At 51.9% G+C, this 22,495-nt stretch overlaps 1 protein-coding gene across 6 annotated transcripts; it reads right to left on the bottom strand.

Annotated features, from left to right (window-relative positions):
- Nucleotides 1–369: 369 nt before the first annotated feature.
- Nucleotides 370–22,101, bottom strand: MYO1A (myosin IA). 6 transcript variants are annotated; one of them, XM_046011524.1, is made up of 29 exons: nucleotides 21,747–22,099; nucleotides 21,006–21,234; nucleotides 19,169–19,302; nucleotides 18,927–19,042; nucleotides 18,563–18,657; nucleotides 18,261–18,365; nucleotides 18,005–18,051; nucleotides 17,798–17,861; nucleotides 17,308–17,406; nucleotides 15,214–15,317; nucleotides 14,951–15,098; nucleotides 14,358–14,476; nucleotides 14,194–14,280; nucleotides 12,665–12,730; nucleotides 12,421–12,525; nucleotides 9,378–9,440; nucleotides 8,971–9,171; nucleotides 8,575–8,801; nucleotides 8,029–8,229; nucleotides 7,687–7,780; nucleotides 7,109–7,258; nucleotides 6,922–6,990; nucleotides 6,431–6,505; nucleotides 2,898–3,032; nucleotides 2,123–2,229; nucleotides 1,595–1,727; nucleotides 1,341–1,493; nucleotides 1,035–1,162; nucleotides 370–741 (listed from the first exon to the last, which is right to left on the bottom strand). In XM_046011524.1, the coding sequence occupies exons 3-29, from the start codon at nucleotides 19,280–19,282 to the stop codon at nucleotides 618–620; spliced, it is 3,129 nt and encodes a 1,042-aa protein (XP_045867480.1). In that variant the 5' UTR covers nucleotides 19,283–19,302; nucleotides 21,006–21,234; nucleotides 21,747–22,099; the 3' UTR covers nucleotides 370–617. The 6 variants fall into 6 exon arrangements, 5 of the variants coding, with proteins under 5 accessions (XP_045867480.1, XP_045867479.1, XP_045867482.1 ...); XM_046011523.1 differs by having other exon boundaries at nucleotides 21,006–21,296; XM_046011526.1 differs by having other exon boundaries at nucleotides 19,169–19,358; nucleotides 21,006–21,296.
- Nucleotides 22,102–22,495: the final 394 nt, after the last annotated feature.

The raw sequence follows: 22,495 nt of genomic DNA on the forward strand, positions 1-22,495 counted from the left end.
CAAGTTCATCTCAGCTCACATGAGCCCTCCAGCCTTGGGCCTCTTTTCAGGCTAAATCTCCAAAGGATCCTAGTTTCCGATAAGACAGGGATCCTCACTTCTTCCCTCCAGGGACACACTTAATGAATCAGCCCGTTGGCCACCTGGGACCTGAGCCCCATCGCTGGTTGCCCCACCCCCACCCCAGTCTCTCCAAACCCCGCCAGAGCTCAGCCGGTCAAGGAGGCCAGAGACAATTTCCCTTCTTTTCCTTCTTATTATCTGCATTTGCTAGCTCTAAGGAGCCTGAGGAGGGGGAAGGGGGCGAGGGCAGTCAAAGTACAAGTCCTGTGAAGGCCGGGAAACAGGGACTCACCCACACTGAGCAAATGTTTGGAGAGTCACTTGCTTTATTAGTGGTCAAAGAGGCTGAGGATGGGAGGAAGCTAAGTTCTAAGGGAGAGGAGACTGGAAGAGTGTGGGAGGAAGGTCCTCTTCAAGGGCTCTTCAGTCTCTGAGCCCCATCCCTGGGATCAGAGGAGTTGGACAGGAGATCCTCTCACAAACACGGGTGGGCAGGATGGGCACTGGTCCAGGAGAAGAAGCTGCTGTCTCCGCCTTCGGCCCCCACCTCTTCACTATACGGTCACTTCCAGGCCACGGCTCCCTTTCTTCTTGCAGCTTAGCTTGCCATTTCTACCCGCCTCAGGGCCCTGGATGACCTTGACAGTCATACTGCTCTCCTTGAACCTCACTGAGAAACTGGAGGGGAGCAGGCAGAGGGGCAAAGCTAGTACCCCCAGCCCCTCACCCCTACTCCCGTATTTTCATGATGGCCTCCCCTCCCCTTCTTGAAGGAAGCGCATCTCTCCTCCCCTTGCGTCAGAAGACTCAGGGCCCCAGACAACTTGGGTGGGGAGATTAAGAAGACCTCCGAGGCTTGCCCTGACAGAGTGTGCTTCAGTTTCTGACTACACAGATTTTTCCGGTCACAATGACCAACAGCTTGGTCATCTGCCCCCAAGCTGGCCCTCGCCCCCAGCTCATGGCCTTACTTCTCAGTCACGGTGACTGGAAGCTGCTTCTGTGTGGCATCCAGCACAGCCCGGGACATTCTGGTTAGCAGTTCAATCACATGTTCACTGACCAGCAGGAAGTCCCCCTTGGAGCCCACTGATGATATCTTAGGAAGGGGGACAAAGAGTGAGGACGGGATTCCTTTTCCCTCCATAGGAGCAGCCTGAGAGGCATGGAAGGCCCAGAGTGAGAGGTCTGGGCCCCATCGCCCCCAGCCCACCCCAACTCCATGATGCCCACCGCCTTCTCCAGCCTAAGGGCCTGAAGCCAGGGAGCTCTGATACCTCAGTCAGATGTAAGCTGAAAAGCCCATCCTTGAAGCTGGTGACTGACACCCCGGCCACACTGTCCAGCCCAATGACAGTTTTGGCCTGGGACTTCTTGGTGTCTATGAGAATCACATGCCCCTTGGTCAAGAGAAGAATTCGGGAGGAAATCTAGGGACGGAAGAGGAAAGTGTGAGGAAAGACAGGGATGAACCCCCACCCTTCCAGCTCTGGAGCAAACTCCAGGGAGGGTTCAGGATGTGGGCCTTCACCTTGCCATTGCCACGATTGACCTTCTTCACAGTCTCTGCCACCAGAACAGACCCTTCCATTCCGTTCTTCAGCTTCTGCAGCTTGGGGTTCCCTTGCAGCCCAATGTAGTCACCACGGAATGGGATGGGGACACTGAGGACACACAGGAGGTACGTGGTGGAGACCAGGTCCTTACCACTGACCCCCCAAGGCCCTGGGCCTCCCCGCAGTGAGTTCCCCTCTTAGTCCTCCCACGCCCCTTTCCCCATCCTCCACCATATCTTCTCTCTCGGTGGTTCTCAGAGCATGGGCCATGACCAGCAGCAGCGTCCCCTGGGTACTTGTCAGAAAGGCAAATTCTTGGGCCCACAGCCCCAGACCTGCTGAATCAGAAACTCTGAGAAGAGGGTGCAGCCATCTGGGTGTTATCAAGCCTGCCAGGTGGTGCCTATGCACACCCAAGTTTGGGAACCACTGCCCTATCCCACCTGGGGGATACTCCTTTGCTTGTGATGAGACTGACTGCACAGGGTCTGAGGGGCCCTCACCTCTGGGGGTAGGAAGCCTTCTTGCCCTTGAACAGTTCGCTGGCGTAGAGTTTCTCCCTCAGGATCTCTACCTGCTTCGGGGACAGCCGATCCCGGAATTTCTTGCACTGTGGGGGGAGGGGCAGGGACTAAGCTCCAGAAGGCAGGGGGCAGGCCTGGGGAGGGTAGGTGGGAAGAACTCTGAGAAGTGGAGAAGAGGGGAGACAGCAAACAGAACAGGTTTGAGGCACTTCAGAGAGGGCAGGGGCTGGAGGAGCCCTGGGGCCTGAGGGCCTCTGGGGGAGAGGGTTGGAAACAATCAAATGCCAGCCCGAGGAGGGAGGGCCGTATGCCCAGCACACAGCGCAAGGCCTAGTCTAGACAGGTGCTCAGTAAATATTTCGTGAACGGAAGAACACTGTGCTAAGTGAAATAAGCCAGACATAAAAGGACAAATGTATGACTCTACTCATATGAGGCCCCTAGCACAGTCAAACCTCACAGGGAAAGTGGAGTAGACATTCCAGGGGCTGGAGGAGTGGGGAGCGGGGAGTTACTGCTTAATGTATACAGAGGTTCAGTTTGGGATGATGAAAAAAGTGTGGAGATGGATAGGGGTGATGGTCTTACAACGATGTGAACGTGCTTAATGCCGCCGAACTGTCTGCTTTAAAAATGGTTTAAACGGCCAATTTTGTTATGTATGCTTTTTCACAATTAAAAAAGGGGGCAAACGAGGAAAATCAGAAGGAGGAGGGAAAGAGAAATGAGAGGTGCCGCACCGGGCCCCCCTCACCTTCCAGCGGTAGAAGAGCTGCCGCAGTTCCTGGTTAGCTGCATGGAAGCACCTGTAAGGGGCGGCCGGCCACGTGCTGTCCAGGACGTTGGTTGATGGCAAATTGTCCTTCAGCCCCAGCAGGAACTTTTGTGCCTACGTGGGGAAGGGGTGGGATTGGGAGTGGACTGATAAGAAGAAAGTTCTCCCAAGAGGCAAACTCTCCTCTAGATCCTGCCACACAAGAGGAGGGAGGCCCCCCAGAGCAAGAAGCACCAAGTGGAGTGAGGAGATGGAAGGGAGTCCCCTCCCCGATCTCTTTGGTGTCAAGTGTAGGCTGGAGGCTGGCCAGTAGAGTGTGATCAGGAGACTGAAGGGAGGAGAGGGTTGGTTCCAAGCAAAGATTTGCTGCTCAGGGTAGGAGAGGTGAGAGGAGCCAAGGTGAAAACTGGCCTCCATATTTTGATAGTTCGCTCCTGTACCTTCCCGTTGTCTTGGTTCACAGTTGCCTACCGTTGGCCGCCACTATCTGCGGGGGCCGCCTCCCATCCTCTCTGATCAGTCCAGCCCAACACCTCCACCTGGCATTCAAAGTCTTCCACTTAGAGCCCAAGCTCCTGCCACAGGATCCCTGCACTATGCTGACACGCCTCTCAGACAGGACTCCTTCTCACACCCTCTGCCCAGCCCACGTGTTAGCTCCCTGTGCCTTAGTCCATGCTGCTCTCGGCTCAGTTCTGCCCACTCAGACCCTACCCATCGTTTGAGATGCACCTCCGTACCTAAGAAGACTAACATTAATTAGATACACTCATCTAACAGCGATCCATGCTCAAATTTCTCCTAACGTCCTTTATAAACTTATAAAAATGTTCTTTTTAGCTTTGCTTTTATTTTTCCTGTTCTGGGATCCAATCAAGTTTCACCCATGGCATCTGTTTACTCTCCCCAAAGAAAGAACAAGGATTCTCAAGTCTTTATATCCAAGGGAGCACCGAGCACCCCGTTTGTTTGTGGGGTAGAATTATTGAAGATATAGAGAATGGCTTGATCTTGGGGTGCCCAGATGGTGCCATCGGTGAAGCAGCTGACTCTTGATTTCAGCTCAGGTCATGATTTCAGGGCCTTGAGATCAAGCCCCACATCGGGTTCCTCGCTCAGCTTGGAGTCGGCTTCAGGATTCTCTCTCTCTCTCTCACTCTCCTTCTGTATCTCCCCTGCCCCTCTCCACCTCGCTTATTCATACTCTCTTCTTCTAAAATAAATGAATCTTTTAAAAAATAGCTTGATTTTGAGCACTTCTAAGTTTTCAGAATATTTTTTTAAAGATTTTATTTATTTATTTGACAGAGAGAGATCACAAGTAGGCAGAGAGGCAGGCAGAGAGAAAGAGAGAGAGGAGGAAGCAGGCTCCCTGCTGAGCAGAGAGCCCAATGCGGGGCTCCATCCCAGGACCCTGGGATCATGACTGGAGCCGAAGGCAGAGGCTTTAACCCACTGAGCCACTCAGGTGCCCCAGTTTTCAGAATTTTTATGGAAACTTTTTACTAAGACATCAGGTTAGAAAAATTAAAATAGGGGCACCTGGGTGGCTCAGTGGGTTAAAGCCTCTGCCTTTGGCTCAGGTCATGATCCCAGGGTTCTGGGATCGAGCCCCACATGGGCTCTCTGCTCAGCATGGAACCTGCTTCCTCCTCTCTCTGCCTGCCTCTCTGCCTACTTGTCATCTCTGTCTGTCAGATAAATAAATAAAATCTTTAAAAAAAAGAAAAGAAAAGAAAAATTAAAATAGAAAAAGGCAGTGTACTCAGTATATTGCTGTCACTCCGCAGGAATTATCCCAGCTCTTTGATTCTTCCATCACAAAGATCTAGCAGCCTGGGTCTAACCGTTAAGTTCCTGGTCCTTGGTCAGGTCTAGTTTGATTTAATTCAATGAACATTCCTAGCATTTCCCCAATCCCCCATGTTCTAACTGATGTGGAATCTCTGAGTATTTTCTCTTTTTAATTGTTTTTCTCTAGATCTAGAAAGTCTTGCCTTTCCCCTTACAGCCCTCCTGCCCCGGGTAGGCCTCTGTGAGGGGAGAGGGGACCGTGTGGGGAGACAGTCTCAGGCAGGCATTAAAACTCTGGAGTCAAACAGTGTGTATCCCAGCTCTCTTGCCCTTACCATCTGCAGGACCCCTCACGAGTTAGTCAGCCTCTCTGGGCCTACCAAATGCGGGAAAGAAAAGGGTCTACCTCACAGGATTTTGACAGTATTAGAGTCAATGCATGTAAAGGGCGTAGGGCATAGTAAGTATTCAAAAAATAGTAGGTATTCACATTAGTTATAGGCAAGGCAATAGCAAAATACAAACTCGTCAGAAACACTGAAGTAATCCATGTCGACTGGCCCTGTACACATGCTTCTGTAGGGGCTGTGGTTCACTGAAATACTGGTCTAAACCCAACAGCTGCTGGGGTGACATTCAGCAGAGGCCTGATAATATGCAGGTAAAAGAAAAGGTAGAAGAGGGGCCAGTCAGGAGGTAAGAGTTGAATCAGATTACTGGCCTCAGGGATGCAGCGAGAGAGCACGTACTCTAGGAAAGCAGACAGTCTGGGGCCATCGTGATGGAGCCCCCCTGGGGGAGGAGGAGGAGGACAGCAAAGGCTCAGGGAGACAGTGAGGAGGCCCAGCAAGGATTCCACCTCTCCAATCACAAAGGGGAGCTCCAATGACTGTATCCCAGAAGCATAATTAGTAAGAGTCCTAACTGTCAAAAATGGAATCAGCAGAGGTTAACTCTGCTTTACCCCAGCCCTCTGTCCAAGATGTCCTGCTCTCCGTCCCTCTCTCTGGCCTTTTGCAAGGCGTCGCTGGAAGTGCTACTCTCTCCCTGTCTGCTTTCCCTCGCCGCTCCTCAGAAGCACCATTTCTGTTGGATGGACGTCTCTGGAAAACACCCTCCTCTGTCCACTTTCCTCTCCCTGGAAGCTGCCCAGAGTTTGAATGTCCTGGCTTCTTCCTGCCACCTGGACCCAGATCCTCCAATTAAGATCTCGCCTAAGGTTTAATTTTGGACTCACTTGCTATGGTTTTAGAAGAGGTGGAAGGGAGGATTCCTCCACTTTCACCCCAACCCTAAAATGGATCTTGGAAGGTGGAGTTAGTTAGCCCTATGTGTGTCCTCAGGGCACTCTTCCAGAAGGCTCAGCGTCCTCCACTGCTGTTAACCACCCAGCCCATCTCTTCCTGAGCCTGTTCACCACGGATCAGTCAGTGAGTGTGCTGGGAGGGAGCCCTTCTGGCCACAAGGTTGCCAGCCGTGTCTGCTCAGGCCAGAACACCCTCCCATTCTGTCCCTGGGCCCTGGGACGCTGGAGCCTGCTTCCCGCTGGTGGCTGCCCCACTCCCTTTTATCCCCCGACTTCATCACTAAGTAGGAGAGATGGAAGAAGCCCGTTGGGGGGAAAGCCTTGAGTCACCTCTTCTCAAACCACTCATCTTCCTTTTCCAAACTGTGCCCCCCAACCCTCCACCTTCCACCCCCAAAACCCCACTACTTACTATGCTCTTATAGATGAAATTTGACAATGTGAGGGCAGCCCCTGACCGGAAGTACTTTCGATAATCCTTGCGGGCCTGGCAGGGACATAGGAGAAAGGAGTCAAAGTAAAAGAGAGACAGTTAGACCTAGATGACAGAAGACAGATCTAGAAGAGTTTCTATATTTTTCACCCACACAAAGAACACAGTAAGATAGAGCTGTGACTGTGCTGCAGGGAGAGGCGGACGGGTTGGCCAAGAGGAGGGCCCTCCAAGCAACAGGCAGAGCTCTGTTACCAAGTTCGAGACACACCCTGCACACAGACACATCCCCCCGCCCGCGGCCACCCTCCCAGACCCACGGGGGACCCGCACAACCGCGCAGGCGCAGACCTGCCATCACACCGCACTCCCTGCTCCACTTTCTGCCCTGCACTTGGCACAGTCAGGGAGAAAGCATGTGGGGAAGGACCTGTGTGTGGGGAGGAGGCCCTTCTGCCCTTCCCGGTTACCTTCCACCCTCTCACGAAAGCCTGGATCAGCAATACCGATGCCTTTATCTTCCCGTATCGTTTCTTTTGCTGCAGAAAACAACAGGACTGTTAGAAAGAAACTCCATCTCCTGAAGCAGCTGTCCCGCTTCCCAGTCTCTTATGAGAGCCAAGGGATGAGCCCTTGGGGGGTGGCGGTAAGCGGTACCCTGCTGCCCCGAAACCAGGCGGAGATGACGATCTGACTCTTGCGCATGAGCTGGTAGTGGGTCCGGCAGCGCCAGCCCCGGTAGGTCTTCTGGATGAGTGTAGCGAGTTGCTGCAGCCGCAGGCGCCGCTGCTCCTCCAGGAAGAAAAGCTGTGGGGAGTGGAAGCTGGGGTGGTGAAAGGCTGGCCTGGGGGCACCCAGGGCACCTGCCCTTCCCAGCTAGGGTGTCCTCATTGCTCAGCCACTCCCTGGGCACCTACTGAACTCTGTCTCAGGCCTATGCTAGGTTTGGATGATTGGACACTAGGGGCGCATCCCTGGGACCCCCAGGAGTCCCACCCCAGGCAGAGGCACTCAGAGTGGGCTGTGCAGGCCCCTATCTGCCAGGGCCCAGGGCAGGGGCATAGCCCAAGGATTCAGGTCCCAGGGATGAAGTCCTGGCCGAGAGCAGACTACCTCACCCACCATCCGTCCCTAGTTACAGATGCTTCCCTAAAGCCCGGCCTCTCACTGGGGGGCTCTCCAACCCGGCTGCCCCCCCCCCCCCCGACCAAACACAAGTGCCTCCTCCTACTCACAGTCTTGGGGCTTCTGATGAAGATCTTCGTCTTCCCGAAGACCAGCTCCTCTGAGGACAAGCTCAGCTCCCCCACAACCTTCTCAATCCCCTCCCTACAGGAACGGATGGGGAAAGCTGCCCAGGCCCCTGGGAGGGCCTTCTTTCACCTTTCCCCAATTCCCTTTACCCAGGGAGAAGAGCTCTGGGCTTGCACAGATTTCAGAGCCCCTGAAAACTGAGAATTCATTTCCCCAAGTATCCATTCACGGACCTTTGGGGATTTCCACTGTCTGCTCCCTCCCCGGTCCAGATGGTCCCTGGCTGCCCTTCCCTGCTCCCCTGTCTCCCCCAGGGGTCTTACCGGTCTCCCCCATTCCAGCGAGGCCAGGTGCTCCGGCTCAGCAATCGGTATCTTTCCAGGAAGGGCTCGTACCTCTGGCGGTAGGCGTAACCTGCCCGTCGCACCCGCACATTCTCTAGCAGTCCCAGGTACCGAGTCTGGACGGCCACCAGCTCTGATGAGAACTGACCTTGCTGCTGATGCTCATTGGGCTTTATACACCTTGGGGTGGAGGGGTGCAAGGCACAGGCTTCAGGAGCTTCACCTTTGCAAGTGTGACCCATTCTGGTCTCCAGAACCCTGTTCTGCACACAATCCCCCGAGTAGAAACATTTCAGAGGACGTGAACACACCAGCCTTCCCAGCTTCACTCACTGAAGCACGGTTCCTACCAAAGTCTGATGCTCTCCCTGCTCCAGGACTCTCAGCAACTCATCCGACTTTGTTCTTTATGAGGAAGGGGCCTCTGACACCCCATTCCGGAGACATCCCCCCAAAGGACATTGTGTGTGGACACTGCATGTGTCATCACATACAGTGCATTTCCCTATGTGCCCAGCATGTCACCTGATGTAGTTGGGGTTTTTGGAATATAGGTTCTTCATGAGTATGGCCACAGAATTCTTGAACTGGGCCCCAGCAGTTGGGGGGCGTTTGAGAGATGCCTGCTTGGGATCTCCCTCAGGGAACAAGGACCGAAGGAGGGGGTGCTGGGCCTTCCACATGGCCTCGGACAAGTCCCGGAAGAGTAGGTCATTGTTCTTATCAATGAAGCTGTTCACATTGTAAGTCACCTGTAGAGGAACGGCTGTTGGTCTGGAGGACCCATGACCTTGTCCCAGCAACTGGTGCTCCCAGTCTCAGCATGACGTATTCCCAGATCTCATCTCCCCGTAGTTTCTCCCCCATTGCCTTTCGCCCATGCCCAGCCCTGGTCTCTACCCTCCAGCCCTGCCATGTCACCTTGCCCGCATAGTGGCAGATACGGAAGCTGCTGAGGCCCATGGTGTGGTCATACTGGCGCTGGGCATTCTGGGTGACTTTGCTCTCATAGTGACTGTGCTTGGAGAAGAGCTGGTTCAGCTTCGCTAGGAAAGTGGTGTCACTGACCACCCCAGGCCGTAGGCACTCCTCGTCCAGCATGGCCAGGATGCCTCGCTGATTCTGGTCAGGGAAACAAGATCAGCGCAACCTAGGCCAGGGCCTCCAATATGTCCACATCCTCACTGCTGTCCCATGCCCCTATCTTTTGTCTTGTTTACCATCTTTACCAAGGGGGGCGGGAAAGGCGGGTGGGAGAGACAGGGCGAGGACATTCAGGCATTCTGGAAGAGGAAGGAGGTCTTGGAGATGAGAGAAGGAAAACTCACATGCTCAATGAGGTTGCAGATAATGCCATTGTCAAAGTAGTCCACCTTTGTCCACGGTATGCCCTGGCAAGAGGTAATGTGACAGGTCACAGGAGCAGGTCCAAGACAAGTCTCCGAAGACCTCATGGGACTCAGGCTCCCTTTGACCCACCCCACAAAGGACTCAGAAAGCCCCATAGTTAAGGGGGTGCTTGGTGTGATTTCTGTTTAGGTCCCCATCCCTCCAAGGTTTGTTTTTTTTTTTTTTAGATTTTATTTATTTGACAGAGAGAGATCACAAGTAGATAGGGAGGCAGGCAGAGAGAGAGAGAGAGAGAAGCAGGCTCCCTGCTGAGCAGAGAGGCCGATGCGGGACTCGATCCCAGGACCCTGAGATCATGACCTGAGCCGAAGGCAGCGGCTTAACCCACTGAGCCACCCAGGCGCCCCCCCTCCAAGGTTTTGATGGAGAATTTGTGGGGTGGGTGGCTGGACACGTGGGAGGACCCAAAGCAGCTGTGAGGGACAGGGAAATGCTTCAGAGTGCCCTATAGGCACTGTGGGCTGGAGAGGGAGGTGTCATATGTTGAATGAAGGCTGGGCTAGGAGTTATCCCACTGTGGCAGTAAGGGAAGGGTCTCCGAGTACGTGGAAGAGCGAATGGCTATGCTGCTCTCACAAAAACCTATAAGCCAAAGTGCACGAGCCAACTTCATCAAACAGCAGACCTAACTTGATACATCTTCAAAGACTTACATCAATGCTTCCCAAACTTGGGTCGCCGTCATCTCGAGGGCTTGGGAAAACAGACTGCTGGGCCCCCAGGCTTTCTGACTTAGCATGTCTGGGACAGAGCACAGGAATCTGGCTTTCTAACACCTGATGCTCCTAGTTTGAGAACCACTAATCTACCTGATACTTTGGGATTGTATAGTTTTTGTTTTTGTTTTTTTTAAAGCAAGAATGGTGGTGCCTGGGTGGCTCCGTCAGTTAAGCTTCTAACTCTTGGTTTCAGCTCAGGTCTTGATTTCGGGGTCACTTGTTCTGTACTCAGTGTGAAGTCTGCTCGAGATTCTCTCTCCCTCTGCCCTCCTTCCCCCAGCCCCGCACACACGTGCGCACTCTCTCTCTCTCAAATAAATAAATAAAATCTTTCTTTTTTTTTTTTTAAGATTTTATTTATTTACTTGACAGAGATCACAAGTAGGCAGAGAGGCAGGCAGAGAGAGAGAGAGAGAGAGGAGGAAGCAGGCTCCCTGCTGAGCAGAGAGCCCGATGTGGGGCTCGATCCCAGGACCCCGGGATCACGACCTGAGCCAAAGGCAGAGGCTTTAACCCACTGAGCCACCCAGGTACCCCAAGTAAAATCTTTTTTAAAAGATTTATTTATTTGAGGGGCGCCTGGGTGGCTCAGTGGGTTAAGCCGCTGCCTTCGGCTCAGGTCATGATCTCGGGGTCCTGGGATCAAGTCCCACGTAGGGCTCTCTGCTCAGAGGGGAGCCTGCTTCCCTCTCTCTCTCTCTCTGCCTGCCTCTCTATCTACTTGTGATCTGTCTCTGTCAAATAAATGTTTAAAAAAAATAAATAAAAGATTTATTTATTTGAGAGAGAATGAAAGCGAGAACAGGAGTAGGGCAGAGGGAGAAGGAGAAGCAGACTCCTTGTTGAGCAGGGAGCCCAACATGGGGCTCTACATGGCCTGCGCCAAAGGTAAACACCCAATCAACTGAGCCACCCAGGCGCACCAATAAATAAATCTTTTTTAACAAAGGCAAGAATGGTACAGAAGAAGACCCAAAGATAATTGCTGCCCACTTTAGGGATAGCTGCAGGTGGAATGGTTCCTAATTCCACCCAAGGGCCACACCTCCCAGGCTCAGGCCATTCCCGGGTATGGGGATGTGGCAGGGGAACACAAGCCTCTCTCTCTTTTTAGGGATTCTTAGGGAATCACAGATCTTTAGGGAACGCGTAGTGGAATTAAGTAGAGTTGCCCTCCTACTTCATCCCCAATATGCCTTCCCCAACTAGTTAAATGAAGTATGAGATCCTTACAATCCTAGTAGCAATAAAGATGCTTCTTTGTTTACCGATAAAGAAAGATCTCTTGTTAACTGATGAGAGCACGATGTGGAGCAGATTGTATTCACTGCCATTTGAATAAATTCTGTGGGCAAATGTACTTATAGATTTGCTTGATTACATATAAAAGACTTGTGAAAAGAGGGCCCCTTCAGTTGGCTCTAGATGGTAGGAGTACTAGGAGGCTGGGGACAAACTGGGTTTATGGGCTTTTTTAAAGAAGTTTTTGAATTTCGAAGCATGGGAATATGTTCTCTATTTGATCATTAAATTTTTAAAATAAAAAACATACAAAACAACTAAGAAAAAAAAACCTTTCCCACACATTGTGGCCACATTGCCTGAAATTCTGCCACAGCGGGTCCCTGACGGCTCAAGGGCAGCATCTCTGGGACTCTCAGCTATTCACACTCTGGGGTGGATTAGCTCAATCAGATAGCTTTTCTCACACCTAGCCACAGAAAACAAGGGTTCTCGGGCAAAAGGGGGAAGGAGTGTGGAAATGTTGAGCCATGGGGCACTTCTGGGGAGGAAGTCTGGGATCAGAGTGCCACAAGAGGGGACAGTGACATCAGCCAGGGCCCCAGGAGACAAAGAATTCTGAGACGTCAAAGAAAAGCACCAAAAGGGATATGAGGGTGATGAGGGCAGGAGAAATGGCCCTTCTAAATCTGGTTCACAGCGGGCTGCAGGCCATGCACAGCTGTCACCTCACCCGCGTGAGGTGTCCCCCCACACACCCCTCCATCCGTCTGCCCCTTCCCTGCGTGGACTGGGGTCGGCGCAGGGGGCCCGGGGGATGAAGAGCAAAAACCAGGGCTTCTCGATAATGCTGGACTGTACCTGTGCAAGGGAAACTTGTTGTCCTTTGTGTTCCCATCTGGGGACAAGTGAGAGGACATTGTGATGGGGGAAAAGGACAGATCGGGGACGTGCCCAGAAGCAATTTCCGAGAGGGTAAGCGGGGGAAGGCTCAGCGTACCTCCCTCTCATACTCCTCTTGCTCCTCTTTCAGCGTCATCTGGATGAACACCTGCTGCAGCTTCTCATTGCAATAGTTGATCACAAACTGCTCGAAGCTATTATCCTGAGGGAGGGGCCCCGGGCAGAAAGGGAGCTGCTCAGCCCAAGCCCCTTTCTGCCTCTCGGCCCTACGCCTCCCCTCTCTCACCACCCCCTCCCCAACCCCAGGGGGAAGCAGGGTGTTGCAGCTGGGCAAAACTCACCTCTAAGATTTCAAAGCCGTAGATATCCAGGACCCCCATTACCTTCTTCTTCTCCCCAGTGCCCACCTGAAGAGGAGGAAAAGAAAAGTCTGAGGACGGGCCTCCTCTGCAAACCAGGCCAGGCCCTTCTGGGGCGGAGGTGACTGGAGCAGAGGGCGAATAGAACTCGAGTGAGCTTGACCATGCTGGGAGAGGACTGCTGTGATTTTATCCTCCTTCCTCCTCTGCATGGTAGAGGACAAGTAGAGGGAGGGAGGGAGGGAAGAAGGGAGATGTGAACAGACTCTAGACTGGTGCTCCCAGGGAATGAGGCAGGAAGATGCTAAGATCCTCTCTGGACAATAGCCATCTCTTAGATTTGTGTTTTTGTTTTTTGTTTTTTTTTTGTCTTAGACAAATCTAGATTTGTCTAGATTGCATTTTACAAAAAAGTCTACGTTCTTACTTCAAGAAACCTCACAATAACCCTAGAAGGTGTGATTATTCCCATTTTACAGATGAACAAATCAAATTTCAAAAGAGCTAAGCATTTACCGAAACCTAGATTTAAATCCTATTTTTCCCCAGCTGCCTCTCAGTAATAGCTCTGAATTGATGGCATTTTCATGTACAAGAAGCTTTGAATAATAGCTCCATTTTTATCTAGCTCACATTCCACAAAATTTACCCTTTTAAGGTGTATGATTCAGTGCTTTTTTTTTGGTATATTCAAAAGGTATATGACCATCCCCACTACCTCATTCCAGAACATTTTCATCAGCCCCAAGAGAAATCTTGTACACACACCCATTAGCAGACACTCTCCCCTTCTCCTCCATTCACCCCAAGCTCCTGCTAAACATTAATCTGCTTCCCATCTCCATGGATTTGCCTATTCTGGACATTTCATATAAATGGAATCATACGAAATGTGACCTTTTGTGTCTGGCTTCTTCCACTTGAATGTTTTCAAGATTTGTCCATGCTAAGTATGAATCAGTACTTTGTTCCTTCTTAATATCCCACTGTATGAATATACCACATTTTGTTTATTCATTCATCAACTGCTGGACATTGGAGTCGTTTCCACTTTTGGGGTAGTATGAATAATGCCTCTCTGAACTTTTGGGTACAGGTTTTTATGTGGACATCTGTTTTTAAATCTCTTGGATGTATATCTGGGAGTGGAATTTCTGGGTTATATGGTAACCATGTACATAATTTTATCCAGTCCTCACTAAGCCCTGTGAGGCAGGTAGCCATTACTGTCCAATTTTCCAAATCAGGAAACTGAGGCTCAGAATCTCTGTGAAATGAAAAGGCCATGCAGGCGGTAAATAGGGGATCCAGAGTCAAATCCCAAAACCAGAGATGTTTGCACAACAACACACTACTGGAAGGAACTGAACCCTACGCTTCATCCTTCCTCCTCTGCTTGTCTCAGAACCTGAAGTATAGGGATGGTGACCAGGGCAAGAAAGGTGAGGCAAAAAAAAAAAAGAAAGGTGAGGCAGACAGGAAAGTGTTGGAAGCAGAGAACCATCCCTCACCTTGATGCTCTCATTGATTCGATTCACGATCCAGTTGAAGAGGCGGCTGTAGATATTCTTGGCCAGAGCATCACGAGCATACTGAGCCTGCGGGCAGGGCCAGCTGGTTAGGGGAGTAGCCACAGAAGAGTCCCCAGTTCAGCCTCCTCCCATAGGGCCCTTACCTGAATGACATTCAGTGCAGTGACCACCTTTTCTTTGGCTGTTTTCATGGTCCTTGAGCACAAAGCTTTCTCTAGTTCCTCTGATTTCAAACCCATCATTTCCCCAATCTCCTGAATTCCTGGAGTGAGGAGGAAAACACAACATGGCCTGAAAGAGGGCTTTCCTCCCAGGGAGGGAGCGCTGAGAAGTGACACTGCTGGGAGACAGGTGTCCGTGGGTCTTGCTGGGGATAGCCTTATAGGCCATCCAGAACACAGCCCAGGAGGAATTTCTGGGGAGGAGGAGGAGGACAGAGGGAGCTCTGGACACTTTGAATGCATTATCCACTTCAATAGGACAATCTCCCAAAATGCTTTGTAAAAATGCCATTGAGATTCAGAGAGGTCCCAGAATCTAGGTCTATTGAACTTCATAACCTCATTCCAAAGTGTCTCACTGGGAATCTCCATCAGTGTGTTTAGGAAAGAGCTCGGGAATGGACGGAGTGGGACTGAATCAGAGTGAAGTCAGTGACATGGGAGTTGATGGAAGAACAGAAATCGTAGCAGAAGATTCGGGAGCTGCTTGGGGTTACCAGCAGGGCGATGCAGACCTCTCCCATCCCGGATGCCACTTGCTGATATCCCGTTGGCCTGGAACTCATCTGCCAGCTCCACGTTCCCCAGCTTGAGCACGAGGGCCGTCACCTCAAGCACCTGTTGAATCTCCTCCTCCGAGAACCCAATCACAGTCATTGCACTCTTGAGGACAGAACAGAAATCAGAAGCTGAACGGTGGTGGCCATTCAATGCGTCCCTTCTCAAAGCCAAAGCCTGGGCTCACGGGCTGACCTAAGGGCCCACCATGGGCACCCACCTGTACGACCTTGAAGTTGGAGGTGTCGTCCATGCCGTCCACTCTGGACACTCTCTGGTTTAGGTAGGTGTAGCCACTTGGGTCCCGCTCGAGCTTCAGGGCCTCTGGGAGGGCCAGTGTGAGGGAAGAGGGTTAGTATGCAGGCTCTCAGGAGGCTTCTGGCCTTGACTCTCACAGCCCCTGACCTAGCTTGGTATACTCATTAATTCAAAGGAGCCATTTTTGCTTTAGACTTTTCCCCTGCCTCCTTTGTTTGGGGATCATTAATTCCCATTAGAATAGATGACATTTTTAAGCAGTATTTAGGGTTTGGGTGTTCTTAATCCAACTTTTATGATTTTGTTTGTTTCCAACTTTTATGAAAGAAAAGACTCCATTCCTCGTCCCACCCTCAGGGTTCTAAACAATGAAAACAAGCAAACTCTCCATCCTGCTCAGTTCTCGGTGTTTCTGAGAGGACAAAGGTGAGGAAAGAAGGGCGAGCACCTATCTCCCACCCACCCCAAGCCTCAACGCCTCACCTAGGCCAGAGTTGGCCCATTCATTATTTGTTCATTCAGCACCAACAAAGTGTCAGGTGCTCTGTTCCCCAAATCTGACCCCTCTACTGGACGCTTCTCTCTGACATTGTGGGACGGAGCCAAAGTCTCTCTTATGTTCCCCCCATGGTAAGTCTCTATCCCAGCCCACAACATATGGGCTAGGTTTTGTTTTCTTCTGTCTCTCCCACAAATGAACAACTTGTGCATTGGGACTGTGTTTTTCATCTTCATATCCTGTGTGCCTGGCTGCCATACACAAACTTTTTTCTTTATAAGAAATGAATCAAGGGAATGGTCAAAGCTGTTCACCTGAGATGGGAAGGAGTAGTTTAAGCATGGAGCTTGAAAGATATCAATTAGCTGTTATTTACCCGATCTGAGAATCAGGGACTATCCCTCAAACTGGAGTGTAATGGCAACTTCCCCTGAGACACAAATTTTAAAACAGGAACCTGCTAAAGAGGGGTGTCTGGACAAAGAATGAGTCAGAAAGGCCCTGGGATGATGACACCAGGGAGGCCCTGTCCAGATTTGGCTTCAATCAATCATTGACAGAATCAACCAGAACAGGATACTAGTGCCTATGATTCAGACAACCTGAACACAACCAAGACTATGGAGCCAGGAAGGAATTATGTGAGCGATAGGGGCTCTTGAACCAGGGAGACCCCCATAAGGGGCAAGAAGAAGGTCACAAGTCCAGTGGAGAACAACCAGAAACCAAAAGGATAGGTCCTTGGGGGCCAGACACCCACAATGCTCACAGCTAGAGGCTGGATTGGGAGGCAAACACTGGCAAGGCCTTAAGTCCCACCAGACTCCATGGTGCTGCCCACCCAGAGCTACCTCGGGCCCATCTAGCATCCAGGGCTCCCCCAGACAAGGCAGGGTACTCCATGACTAGTGCTCTGACAGCCTCCAGCACAGGCCTGTGGCACTGATCACACTGTATTTTGCTGCGTTCCTGTTCAAATAGCTGTCATCCCTGGGAGACTGTAAGTTCTTGAGGACATGTCATCTTACTCAACTCTGCATCACCAGAGGCCAGCACCATGTTCGAGCACAGTAGGTGTTCAAGAGATGTTTGATGAATAAATAAGTGAAACCTCCATAAGACCATCTAAGAAGAGTAAATCAAGGACAGGGCCTGGGTGAGGCAGATGTAGACCCAGAACAGCTTCTACTACAGCTCATCAAACATTCTTGAACACTTAGAATATCTTGCCGGATTTTCTGCTGAGCTATCGATAAAGCCCCTTAAACTGAAGATAGGAAAGAATGATAGATGGAAATAAGCGTTCCATTTTTGAAGCCAGCCTGGGGAAGCAGGATCTCAAGCAGGACAGAGGAATCAGAGGCCAGAAGGTTTATTCCTAGCAATACAATCCCAGAAAAAGAAGAGAACACAAAGGTCAGGGGATTGTTCCCAGCGACGAGTGACTGAGATTCAGAGCGAGGAAGGCAGGGAGAAGAAGCCTGAGGGCTGCAGGGGCCCAGAGGACATGGAGTGGAGGTTGGGCTCTTCGGCCTTGTGTCTGGGACAGGCACATACTCAACAGATGGTCATCTGCTCCGGCCAGTAGCTGATAGAAGATGTGGAAGTTCCTTTCTCCTTCAAGCTGCTTCACCACTCGGGATTTCTCCAGCAGATCTGGCAGCAGATTGGAAAATAACATCCTGAGGGGCTGGGAGATGCCACAGCTTCCCTCTAAATCGGCCCTCATCACTGGTGTTCTGAGGGCTTGGGCAGTCTCAGTGGCCTACTATTCCTTCCTAAGGTAGCAAATCAGCAGAAAGGGGTGGGGTGGGGAGAGAGGTGGTGAGCAGAATGGGGATACACGTTCGGGGCGCCTGGGTTCCATCAGTTATGAGCCTTTGACTCAGGGCGTGATCTCAGGGTCCTGGGATCGAGTCCCACCTGCTCAGCAAGGAGTCTGCTTCTCTCTTTCCCTCTGCCCCTGCCCCCAGCTTGTGCATTCTCTCTCTCTCAAATAAAAAAAATAAAATCTTAAGAAGAAAAAAAAGAATGGGGAGACACGTACAGTTTGTGATGACACCACCAAGGGGGGATCCCTTGAAGTCGAACTCGATATCCATGTATTTTCCCTTCAGAGACCAGAGAGAGAGAGAGAGAGCGAGACTTTGCTTCCTCCTCTTCTCACCACCCTGTCTGGCAGGGGTCTGTGCCTCATTCCTCCGTCTCAAGCCCCCACACCCTCTCCTCCCAGGCCAGGGAGATGGTCACTCACAAATCGAGAGGAGTTGTTGTTGCGAATGGTCTTGGCATTGCCAAAAGCTGCAGAGATGGGGAGAGGGGAGGTGAGGTGACTGAGGGGAGGAGAGGGGCTCTTGAGAAGGGGAAGGAGGAAGGTCTTCCAGCCATCATGCCAATCCCGGATTTTTCAGGCTGAACAAGAACAGGGTAAGAGGGTGTAGGGCTAAGTGTCTCTGGGGCCCGTGGGGAGGGGATGCGGGGGCAGAGAAGGCAGAGACTGGAATCCTCACCCTCCAGCACTGGGTTTGACTGAAGAAGCTGCTCCTTCACAGAGTTCACCTGCTCCCCTTTCCCACAGACAGCTGCCACATAGGACATCACCAGCTTGCTAGCCTCTGTGTGAGGGAAACCTTCACGTGGATCCCCACCCCCTCTTAACTCCCCTCAAGTCCAGCACCTCACACCCCTCAGAAGCAGAAAAGCCGGGGAAGAATTCCTGGGGTGGGGCAGGGCCAGGCCAGGCTGGGAAAGAGATGAGGGGAGAGCTCAAGCAGTGACTCCACGGCCCCCTGCCCCCAGCCAGGGCCCTCACCCGTCTTGCCCGCTCCGCTCTCGCCTGTGATGAGGATGCACTGGTCTCGGTCTCGGTCCCTCAGTGACTGGTATGCCACGTTTGCCAAAGCATAGCTTCGGGGGGGAAGAAGCAGGTGATGACTAAGGTGGGGCTAATCCAAGACCCCATCTTTCTCTCCATCTCCAGCCCCCAGAGTCATCTGCCCTCCTCACTTGGATTAGACTGAGGCAAGGGATAGGTCTAGGAAGGGGCTTCCTGGGGCCGGGTTGGAGGTGGGGGGAAGCTGGAGAGCCTCCTTCAGGAGAAAGGATAGAGGAAATCAGGGTGTCTCGCTCTCAGGAAGTGGGGGCCCTGTCAGCCTTCCCTCGGTCCCTTTACTTACATATGGGGCTTCAGCTCATAGAAGGTGTAGTCCCGGTATTTGGCAATGAACTCTGGGCCATAGATGGGCAGCTGTTGGTAGGGATTCACTGAGATCAACACATTCCCAATGTAGGTCTGGAGGCAAAAAAAAAAAGGAAAGAGGATGAGCAGGGCGGGGGTAGGGGATGCTGGGAGGGGTGCTGGGAGCACAGGACCGCTCTGGCCACACCCCTGCAGCCAGGGGCACCCACAAGCACTCACATAAATCTCCTTCTTTTCATAGCGCAACTTGAGGTTCCTGAGCAGAGGCTCCTGTTCCAGGGGTTCCAGGAGCACCAGGTCCTCCACCCCCACAGAGCCTTCCAGAAGCGTCATATCCAGAGGGGCTGCTGGTCCTAGGAATAAGGAGGTCAGTTGGTTGAAGTCTGCTCAGCTTTAGGGGCCAGTAACTCTGTGAAGGGAAGAGGGCAGAAGGAGCTAAGAGAGCCTCCCCTCCAGCTCCTGGCCATAGAAACCATCCTCAACCCAGGGAGGCCTCTGGACTAGCCCAAGCTAACTGTGGGAAGCTGTGGGAACACTTGCCAAGTGGGGAGAATCCCCTGCTCTCCCAGCTGGGCCGGGGCTGGTGGGGGTGGGGCAGGGGTGGGACAGGACCACCTGCCTTTGACTGGGGTTAGGAAGGCACCCAGCAGGCAGCTACCAACCCAGGGGAGGACAACTGTGCTTCCAGGAGAGCAGCCTGGGGAGGAGTGGTAGGCTCTGAAAGCTCACTCCCTGCCCCTCCACCCCCAGCACGGAGGCCCTGGCCAGGGTCCAGCTTCCCTGACCCTCTGCCCCCAGTTCTCCTTCTCACCTCCTACCTCTCACAACCTCTAGTTCAGTCACCCAGCCCACCCACACCCAGTGCAAACATCCTTGCGAAGGTCCCTCTCATGGTCACGGTGAGATTCACCTTCTTTTTTTTTTTTTTTAAAGATTTTATTTATTTATTTGACAGACAGAGATCACAAGTAGGCAGAGAGGCAGGCAGAGAGAGAGGAGGAAGCAGGCTCCCTGCTGAGCAGAGAGCCTGATGCAGGGCTCCATCCCAGGACTCTGGTCTCATGACCTGAGCTGAAGGCAGAGGCTTTAACCCACTGAGCCACCCAGACACCCCGAGATTCACCTTCTAAATGGGGGCCGGATGAGATGATTGGTGAGTTAGAGGACATGACTTAGAGGAGTTCCTCCAGCAAAGATTAGAATACCCTAAATAAAAGTGAGGTTGGTTTCTCCCACATCAATTAGCTGTCATGATCTCTCCATGTGCTATGTTTCCATCTCCTGCTTTTACACCCAGTGCTGTACCTTCCGGCATGGACTTTGCCCCAGAGGGACACTCCCAGCTTTTTAGTAGCTGGTAGGAGTGGGCAAGGAGGAGCAGAGTTATTGTGGGGCTCCCCACACAGTGAGCACATGGCAGGGGCAAACTTGGGAGGAAGCACAGCCCTCCTAGGTCTTTCTTGCGGGGCCAAGTAGGTGGGGTGGCCTGGTGCAGGACAGAATCATTAGTACAATGGTCAGGGCTACTCCCTAACAGGAATAAAAAAGCCACATCCTCCTAGTCTCCAGCAATGCTAAACCTGGGTGGGGGAGGGAAGGGAGGCAGAGATGGAAGGTGGGGCGGGAGGGGAACACAGGCTGCCTTCAGCCTTCGCTCTGCTTTCCCCAAGTTTCAGAAAATGAGAGCGCTTGTCACTTCCTGGAAGGACACAACGGTAAGAGAGCAGTAATCATGACAATAGCAATCTCTAACAATCAGATACTGCAAGCCAGGCAGGGCTCCAAACCCTACATACACGAATTCATTTGATGCTTACAAACAATATCCCTATGAAGTAGGTACTATTATTATCCCACATTTTCCACATTAAAAAATAAAAGTTTTTAAGTAACTTGGCAGGCAGGGGTGAGCAGAAGAATCGGGGCTGGAGGAAGGCATCTTCTTTGGATTTGGATTGGAGGGGAGTGGGAATGTGATGGGTTGGGGGGAAGGAAATGTCCCCAGATAGGGCACCCCTAGATGGGCAGAGCAGTGACAGGCCAAAGCAAGACTCACCCAACACTGGAACTAGGGTATAACTTCAGTGTCTCTTGGAGAATGGTGAATGAAATCCCAATTGGACAGGAAGGGGGCATAGGAGTCCCAAGGCCCCGAAGGTAGAGAGGTGCAGTCGTTAATGGGAGCTGTCCATGGTGTCGGAGAGGCCAGGAAAGAGGTTGCCCTTCTCTTGCCGGTGTCCACTCTTCTGACCTTCTACAGTGCTGCCTCCTCTCGCCAAGGCTCCCTGTGCCAGTCAAGCCAGGAGAGGCAAGAGATGGCTGCTCAGCACAAAGTCCGAGGCCGTTCCTGCTGAGGGTGTGGCTCGATTAACTCTTCCCAGGCCTGGAGCCCCAGAGGGAGATGCTCAGTCACATGAGAAAGGCCCCCCTCACACAAACACACACTGTAGGTAGGAAAGGTATCTGGCTGGGCTTAGCTGAAGGGCTAAGGTAGAGTTCTTGCCCCACTCCCCCACCCCAAATGTGGAAATAAGAGCAGGAGTGGAATTTATAGCCAAGGAAAACTTCCCCCAAAGTCAGGAATTTTGTCAAAGAGGAAGCCAGGCTGGGGTGTCTTCCCTAGCAAAGAAACAGTACTTCTCTCAAACCTGTCTATCTTATTGGGAGTCAGAGAATATTAAGGACATTGCTTGGGGGAACTAAGCAGACAAAATCCCCAAATTCCCTCCCCCCGAGTCAGCCCCCCACAAACAGACCCAGAGGCTACAGGTAGTGATACCACCTGGCGTTTGCATACATGTCAGTTTATGGACTCCCACATGCACCAGTCATCTCCAGGAATCGCACCACCCTGTCCGCCAGGCAGCACAGCTACTCACTCCATTGAAAATGAAAATTAGAGGCAAATACTGACAATACGTGGCAGAACCAGGAATAGAATAGAGCTCCCTGACCCTGCCCAAGTTTTGGTATTTCTGATTTTTAACCTTCTGGAACCTGAATGAGACCCTGAGACGCTGCTTTCCAGCACTAGCCCAGCTGGAAACAGCCGCCTCCAATAGGTAAGAGGCTTACACAATCCTATTTTCCTGGGTAGCCTCTCAGCCACCCAGGAAAATTCCTCAACAACAGGCTCCGTCTGCCCACCATCCTCTCTCCCAGGCATGCACAAAGAGCAAATGGTTCATTACACACACTTAGCTGGAGAGAGACTCGATCCTCCCAACTCCCAGGCACAGCTGCTTGGTTCAAGGTCCAAACTCTACTGCTCTCACAGAAGCATTCTGCATATGCCAGGCCCATCAGCAGTTCCATTATCAGCCTCCCCGTACATGATTTATTGATCTACTCGATATACCTGAAAGGAGAAAAGGCAAGGGAGAGAGCGAGCAAGCCAAGCGGAAGTGCCATCGGCACACTATCCCAGGTGTATGTGGAAGTATCTGTGTCAGAGGCAGAAAGGATCACAGACCCCCTCTTTTCTGTGGAGGAAACAGAGCTAAGGTGAGAAGCCACTTTCCCACGGTGTGATCCCGGCAACCCCGG

The sequence above is a fragment of the Meles meles genome, chromosome 7, assembly GCF_922984935.1.
Source record: "Meles meles chromosome 7, mMelMel3.1 paternal haplotype, whole genome shotgun sequence".
Taxonomy (NCBI): Eukaryota; Metazoa; Chordata; class Mammalia; order Carnivora; family Mustelidae; genus Meles; species Meles meles.

What these genes read in the sequence shown, in the direction of transcription:
- MYO1A (XM_046011524.1), bottom strand. Translation starts at nt 19,282, where the DNA reads ATGACGCTTCTGGAAGGCTCTGTGGGGGTGGAGGACCTGGTGCTCCTG. An exon ending in GAATCAATGAGAGCATCAAG is followed by an intron (nt 12,731 to 14,193) that starts GTGAGGGATGGT and finishes CCTCCTCTTCAG; the next exon opens with GTGGGCACTGGGGAGAAGAA. An exon ending in AGCTCTTCTACCGCTGGAAG is followed by an intron (nt 2,230 to 2,897) that starts GTGAGGGGGGCC and finishes CTCCCCCCACAG; the next exon opens with TGCAAGAAATTCCGGGATCG.